Below are 8604 nucleotides of genomic sequence, written 5' to 3' on the forward strand. Positions count from 1 at the left end.
TCTGGTCATAGATAACTCTCTGTAGATTTTGCTCCAACATATCAAACCATAAAATTAACACATAATTAGCCATTCATTGGTACACTGATCCTCTTCATGTCTTTATTATAGATTTGCTGTATTTATTGTTTAAATACATTTAATTTAATTCAGAAAGCAAATACTTGTCTACATTATAATGAGAGGTGAAATATACAAGGAAATAAGAATGTCTTGGTAGTAACACGCTTTGGAAAAATGAATTTTATATAAAATTACATATATATTACGAGTAACAAACACAGATTTTGAAATATAGTACTTAGAAAAATACAGATAGATGGAGATGTTAAAGTTTACACTTAAGTGGTACTGCAAACTAACTTTGTTTCGTCAAAGACATGAGTAATTAATAATTTGCTTTTAATTTTAATGTCTGTAGTTTTAAAAGTAATATATTTTTAAATTAGGACCTCATATATTATTTTAAAATTAAGTCAGATATTCAAAGCCCTTTTGCAATATTATAAAAAGAAAATAAAGCTAACTTATGCTGTTATTACTTATCATTGACAATGGTTGTGATACTATAATATAAACATATTAAGTAATGCTATAATATAAACATATTAAAACCATATATTTAGAAATCTTTTGTGTGGTTATTATTTATAGTTTCTTGTTGTTATTATTTTTCTGAGGTCAGGAAGAATTCCACCTTCAATTCCTTTGAATATTGATTAAATTCATTTAACTTAATTTAATTGACTTTTTGGTTCAAAATAACCTTCACATATTCTCAAAATAGAGATTGATAATACATACATATAGAGAGAGTGAGATAGATATAGATAGATGATAGATGGAAGAGATCATGGACAGATGATAGATAGATAGTTAGATAGATAGATAAGAGGAACCTTCTGTGAGCTGCATTATTTTTATACCTTTTGGCAAGGGTTTCATGCAATGCCACCAAGAACTGACTTTCTAAAATTCAAATGTAGATTTTTCTATCAATAGAGCAGTTCAAACCCATATATTATATCCAAGGGACATGAAGTTAAGATTACTGTAAGCAATTAGTGTAAGTAAAAATTGTTAAAGATAACAAAGAGTAAGATATGTACAAAATTGCATGTTTCACACTGTACCTGAAGTGTATAATTATTGTCAAGCTATACTACAGAGTCCAGTTGGTAACAATCTCAATACTACACATACCAAGCTGGCATCCAAATATACATTTTCAGAGTAAATCTTCTTATAAAAAATGCAAAGAAAACCAACCCTGAGATTTTACCTCACATCCATCAGAATGACTAAGATCAAAAACTCAATGAATGATGCATGCTAGAGAGGATGTGGAGAAAGGGGAAAACTCCTCCATTGCTGGTGGGAATGTAACATTGTACAACCACTTGGAAATCAATCTGGTACTTTCTCAGAAAATTAGAAATAGTGATACCTTAAGATACAGTTCTACCACTTCTAGGCATATACCCAAAAGATGCCCTACCAGCCAATAAGAACATTTGCTCAACTATGTTCATAGCAGCTTTATTTGTAATAGCCAGAACCTGGAAAAAAACTAGATCTCACTCAACCAAGGAATGGATACAGAAAAGTATTCCATTTACACAATGGAATACTACTCAGCAACTGAAAACAAGGAAATCATGAAATTTGCAGGCAAATGGTGGGAACTAGAAAAGATCATCCTGAATGATGTAACCAAGAAGCAGAAAGACACATATGGTGTAAACTTACTTGTAAGTGGATATTAGCCATATAATACAGGTAAACATACTAAAATATATAGGCCTAAAAAAGATAAACAACAATGAGGGCCCTAAGGAAGATGCTTAATCCTCATTCAGAAGGGCAAACAGGACAGACATCAGAAGTAGGAGAAGACAAGGAATAGGACAGGGGCCTTCCACAGAGGACCTCTGAAAGACTCTACCCAGCAGGGTATTGAAGGAGATACTGAGACTCACAGCCGGACTTTGGGAAATCTTATGGAAGAAGGAGATAGAAAGACCTGGAGGAGAAAGGAACTCCACAAGGAGAACAGAGCCATAATGCCTGAGCCCAGGGGGGCCTGCAGAGACCAATACTCCAACCAAGGACCATGCATGGAATGGACCTAGACTCCCTGTTCAGAGGAAGCCCGTTTACTGCTCAGTTTCCAAGTGGGTTTCCTAGTAAGGTGTACAGGAGCTGTGTCTGACATGAAATCAGTGGCCGGGTTTGGGAGAGATTACAAAAGGGTCAGGAGTTGAAGTGATCAGAATGATTTGTATCCACATATGAAATTACCAAAGAAGAAATTTCACAAAAAGTATAAAGCACTTATAGATGTCATGTAAACCTTATTAATAGAACAGTAACATTTTTCTCAGAAATAAAAATAAATTTTAAAGGTCATATGGAAGCACAAAGGATAAAACAATTCCTAAGCAAACAGATAAAAATTGAAGATAGCACAGTTGAGTTTTTGACAAACTTCAGAACTGCAGTGAACCAAGGAGCACGAAGTTGGCTTAAAGCAAATACAAAACCCAACCCAAACAAGAACAATAGAGTCCAGAAATAATCCTATGCATCTGTAGTCAAGTGATTCTTAACAGAACTGCCAAAAATATGCATTCAAGAAAATATGTCCTTTTCAATAAATTAATGTGTTGATTAAATTTTGGTCCCTATTTTACCTTGTACAAAAGTCAAGTCAAAATGACTAAAATCCAAAATAAATCTTTGTTTCGATTAAAAAAAAAATTGACAACGGTTTCACAAGACAGCGAGTTCTCTTTAAAAAAAAAAATCACACTTAAATCATGAGAAGAACAGAAAACATGACTAGAAAGATGGCTCTGTAGGTAAGAGCACTGGCTGATCTAGAAGATCAAAGTTCAAGTGGCAGCACCTAAGTGGAAGCTCACAAATGTCTGTTAATTTACAGTTCCAGGAAACCCAACACCCTTCTCTGGCCGGCATGGGCACCAGGCCTGCCTGTATGGTATACAGACAGACATATAGGCAAGCTGAAAAGGACTTTTCCTCAATCATGCTCATGTTTACGACTACATTTTCATTAATTTATAATTTTGTTTCTTCTCATTATTCCTTAATTTTGAAAGCAGTAGGTATACTGAAAGGAAAAAAAAAAAACAAAAAACCTCTATTATTTTGTTTCTACTGCTACCTACTTATGTCAATCTTATATATGAAATGAATCTTCTTCTCCTATAATAAATTGCTACTATTTTATTGTAAAACAATCCAATTTTTTTCCTTTTTATCTCAAGACTATACACCTGATCCTCTAATTAATCTTGACCTTCCAATTATTGTGTATGTTACACACTCCACACACACAAATTTTATTGAATTTGCATCTGAATGGCAAAATAGTCATTAAATTAGAACAAACAATGTCCTATGATAATCATTCAATTCAATTTTGATGGTAATTCAGTTCAGTCATAATTTTTTTCATGCTGTTTCCTCTTGAGGAATATGAAGGAAATATAGAAGTAAGAGAAGAAAATGAGTAGGAAGACACAGTATGTGAAAAGGGAAATGGCAGTCATCCATTTACACATTTTGTGGTGAAAAATAAGAAATAGGGGAGGAGCAGTCTGTTAGGCCACAGAGGAGGACTTTGCAGCCAGCCCTGAAGATATCTGATAAAACAGGGTCAAATGAAAGGGGAGGAGGTCCTCCCCTATCAGTGGACTTGGAAAGGGGCAAGGAGGAGACCAGGGAGGGAGTGTGGGGTTGGGGAGGGAATGAGGGAGCGGGATACAGCTGGGACACAGAGTTAACAAAATGTAACTAAAAAGAAAAATAAAATAAAAAAAAATAAAAAAAAAGAAATATGTAGAGTTCAGAAGATCGATAGGACAGATTTAGTAAGACTTTGTGCAGCCTTTGAAGAAATAAAATGTGAGGGTTTTTTTTTTCATTTTTGTCTTTGACACTCATGATTTTCTAACAGGGAAATTTTTAATAGAAATCACTTTCTAATTCTACTCATTAATTTAATTAATTTATTCATGATCTTGGCACAAAATCACCTTCAATATTGCCTCACTTATTCCTTTACTTTAATATATGTGTGTTCTATTATAAATTGAATTATATATAAGTTGATTTACCATCTATATATACATACATACAGTATTTATACATATATATACATACATATCTATACACATGCACAGATACAGATATATACATATATAATATATACATATGTGTGATGACAGCATCTTTACATGGCTGCATTTGGCATAGCAGTTCTAAGTGCCATATCTAAATGGAGAATGGCTTTTTCAAGTATAACAGTGATGAAAGAGGGAGTAACAATGTTTAGCTCAATCTGCAAGACTCCCACTGAGCACTTACTTTCTCTTATTTGATGCTCTAATAAACAGAAAGCAAAGAGTGTGATCTTACGTCAGTTGACCCCAAGAGGGAAGTGTTTTCTACCTATTATTGAGGAAATAAAAACTCAGTGGGGCTCACGTTTTCTTCATGATCTCTCCAAAGATGATTATAAGAACCTGTTAGAGGTTTAAAAAGAGCACATACAGAAATACCTAGGGATAAAGGAAAGAACCAGACAGAGGTGAGTTTGGTTTTCCTGAGGTCAATGGAATGAGGTTCTCAGGAACTGAATGCTGAAGGTTCAAATAGTTCAAAACTTTGGGATGTATGGAGCTTAAAACTTGGTTTGGGTTTATTAGAAATTTCGTCTTTGGATCTCTAGGCTCTGTAGAATTGCATGAAGAATAGTAGTGAGTTATACATCCTGTGTTCAGCTTCTTGGGTGTCAATGATGACAGATTCCCTTCCCACCTGTCTTCGTTACAGATTTCTTCTGTTTTAATTGTGCTTTTAAGTCCAATTTAATTGTTTACATTAGTAAATAAACTATTTCCAAGTGAGTAACATCTATCAGGAGTAAACTGTGCCCTAATAGAACCCAGTGGCATTAAAAAAATAATAACAAGAACTGCAGTGACAGTGTCAGGATTATGGTAGAGACTATCTAGAAGATACATGTAAGAGTATCAACTAAAAAGTTTGTGTGTGTGTGTGTGCTCACATGTGTGCACGTGTGTGCGCATGTGTATGTGTGTGTGCTTAAATATGTGGAGGAGATCATAGTAGTAACAGCCTTCTTATGAGAGAAAAGAGGTTAATCGAGACTTACGGTAAGATCAGAGCTAACCAGATAAATAAGCATGAACAAGGGGTATCCTGGGAAGAAAGCTAAATGTCACCAAAGCTCTAGAGAGTAGATCATGGTGAACTTTGAAACTGCCACAGTCAACTAAGAGAAAGTGAAGATGGAGAGTATTATATAGATGTGTCAAAGGCTTGAGATTTGAGATAAGGGGAAACTATGGAAGACCATTTTCTTCAACAGAAAGTGTGTATTGTCCATATCCTAAGGATCAAGACTTCAGTGTTCCTGCAGACATACAGAACAAGTAATGAACATGACATTTAACACATAAAAGTACAGAACAGTGATTTAAATAACAAATCATCAGAGAGAATACATCACTATAGGACAATAGAAATGTAGAAAAGATGACTTTGTAGAAATTAATAACAAAACCTTCAAAGAGTCGTAGGATGCTATGCCTGATTCAAAGGTGTAATCATAGTATAAGGACTGTGATTTCCATTTTTTGTATGATTATAACAGGGATACATGAGGCAGAATGTATTCTGAGTAGCCAAAAGGAACAAACTACCTAATAAATGGTTGAGGAGGGAACATGATCTGTAGAACACATAATTACTGTATCTCTGTGAGGTATCTTCTCTATAAAAGAAATAGATAAGATAAATATCAATGATGGGTTCTTTTATAAATTAACTCATTTGATGAACACTTCTCAACACAAGTACTCTACAATGCACAATGGAAGACATAGTTTCGGAGAGATTCTCTGTCTTGCCCACACTCCAGTTAATAGCGGACAGGATGAAAATTCAGGCTCAGTATGTTTGACATGAATCCACAGAATACACCTTCATCCCCAGAAGCAAAACTGTGGAGACAGGCAAGTTACTGCGTGTTTTGAATCTTAGACGTTTCAAAGAACAAGTTCCGTTTAAAGAAAGCAGCATTTGCATTTACATGTAAGTATTTGGTATATGTGGGTGCATTTTTTCATGTGTGTGCAATGAGGTACTTGCAAGTGTGCTTGTGCAGGTGGAGACTAGAGATCAAGGATAGGTGTCTCCTTCCAACATTTTCCACCTCACTTTATTGGACAGGTACTCTCAGTGAACCTGAAGATCACCTGTTTGGCCAATTAGCTGGCTAGCAAGTTTCTGGGTTCGTCTTGTCTCCACCTCTCAGCACTGGAGTTATAAGTGTGGATCTCAACAGACAACATTTTCACATGGACCCTGAATTCAGGTCCTCATTCCGGTGTGACAAACGTTTTACCAATTGAACCATCTATTCTTACATCTCCAGTATTTACATTTGTACTGCTTTGACTTTCATGACAGCTGAGTGTGGACTTTCCCTCATCCGTAGGTCACTCAGATGGGACTATGGAAAATGGAAGCCGATCCATGGTGACCGTGTTTGTCTTCACTGCGTTCCCCGAGCTCAAGAATGGCAGCCTCCTGTACTTTTTCCCTTTACTTTTCATCTACATCTTTATTGTGACAGGAAACCTGATGATTTTCTTTGCTGTAAGGCTGGACTCCCGTCTTCACAATCCCATGTATAATTTCATAAGTATCTTCTCATTTCTTGAAATGTGGTATACAACAGCTACTATCCCCAAGATGCTCGCCAATCTGATCAGTGAGCAAAAGACCATTTCTTTCATTGGATGCCTCTTGCAGATGTATTTCTTCCATTCACTTGGCAACACTGAAGGGACCCTTCTGACCGTCATGGCTATTGACAGGTATGTTGCCGTCTGCAGCCCCCTCCGCTACCCCAACATCATGACACCCCGGCTCTGTGCTCAGCTCACTGCTGGCTCATGTATATTTGGCTTCCTCATCCTTCTACCTGAGATTGTGTGGATTTCTACTCTACCTTTTTGTGGCCCCAATCAAATCACTCAGATATTCTGTGATTTCACCCCTTTGTTGAAGTTAGCCTGTACGGACGCCTCGGTAATCTTAATTCAAGATGTGATTCATGCTCTTGCCATTCTGATAACAAGTCTGATTATTTCTCTTTCTTATATAAGAATTATTATGGTTATCCTAAGCATCGCCTCAACAGAGGGTCGTAAAAAGGCTTTTTCCACTTGCGCTGCCCACATCGCTGTCTTCCTGTTGTTTTTTGGCAGTGTGGCCCTTATGTATCTTCGATTCTCTGCAACTTATACACCATTCTGGGAAAATACCATTGCTCTCACATTTTCTGTATTTGCCCCTCTTTTCAATCCTATTATATACAGCCTGAGAAACAAGGACATGAAAGATGCAATTAACAAACTCTTTTGCTCTCGAAAGGTGTACAATGAATCTGGGAGGTAATTTAAGTGGATGCCTTTTTAACCTAAATAAGATGTATATTAAAAAACTGATTTCAGAGAATGATTACAATTTAAAAGATTATGCAACTGATCAACCACTTTCTCAAATAAGGTAACAGATGGACACATAAATTCTATCTTCTCAGAATTCACAGAGACTATAAAATTAACAATTTTGTCTTAATTTCTCCAACTATTGAAAGGGTTTTTACTTACACACACACAAGCACACACACACATTTAACTTTAGAATTGTTAAGTGTACAGCTGTGAAGAGGGCTCGTAGTTGGCACCATTGGGTTCTGCTTCTTGGCCTCTTCAAATCTTCACTATTATCTTCACAATAACCTTAGAATTCTTGCAGACACATGTCAAACAGTGATTCTCTTTGTTGGTGAGTGATTAGTCTAAAGCCTTTTGACAAGTTTTGGAGAAAGAACTCTTTCTTGCATCCAAACTATAGGGATTTTCCTTTTGTCTTTGTCTCCTTTCCAGTTAGTGCTCTAATTTTTAAGACACGTGTATCTGTGTGATGTGTGGATAAAATTTCATCAGCTGGATATTATAAGTTATATCTGGTATTGTATCAATCACTATAAAAGGAAACTAGATTTTTATAGAGTTAATATGAGTAAACTGAGATGGGATAAATACACATATTTTGTTCATTACTCTAAAATATTTTGCATCTTTTTCCTTTGACTGGAGTGGCAAAATACATAATTTTGTAGAATCTTTAATATATGTGACTTCAAAAAATATATATATATGTGACTTCATAGCCCATATTCATAAAACCTGGAATTTTATATTAAGGTTTGTATATCCACATGGTACTTATTACATTTATGTAATATATTATTTATAAACTATGAGATATTATACTGATGTACTATAATTTTTTCTTTAACGTGAAATTTATATATTTTCTCTATATCATGATTCTTACAAATCCAGTAAAATATATTCTTCCCCAAATTTTCTTTCTTAATATATTGCAAGATAAATGTCAAGAAATCTATGTATTAGAGAAAAATTGTTAATATAACTATCATTATTGATAAAATATTTGCTACATTAACAGTTGCAC

General features: G+C 35.1%; 1 protein-coding gene across 1 annotated transcript; it reads left to right on the top strand.

Annotated features, from left to right (window-relative positions):
* Window positions 1-6567: 6567 nt before the first annotated feature.
* On the top strand, window positions 6568-7515 carry LOC129678921 (olfactory receptor 6K3-like). Its single transcript, XM_055609871.1, has one exon. The coding sequence runs from the start codon at window positions 6568-6570 to the stop codon at window positions 7513-7515; it is 948 nt and encodes a 315-aa protein (XP_055465846.1).
* Window positions 7516-8604: the final 1089 nt, after the last annotated feature.

The sequence above is a fragment of the Psammomys obesus genome, unplaced genomic scaffold (genome assembly GCF_907164565.1).
Source record: "Psammomys obesus unplaced genomic scaffold, mPsaObe1.curated_primary_1811, whole genome shotgun sequence".
Classification (NCBI taxonomy): Eukaryota; Metazoa; Chordata; class Mammalia; order Rodentia; family Muridae; genus Psammomys; species Psammomys obesus.

Bases quoted from the DNA above. Each gene is read 5' to 3' on its own strand.
- LOC129678921 (XM_055609871.1), top strand. From the start codon at position 6,568: ATGGAAAATGGAAGCCGATCCATGGTGACCGTGTTTGTCTTCACTGCG.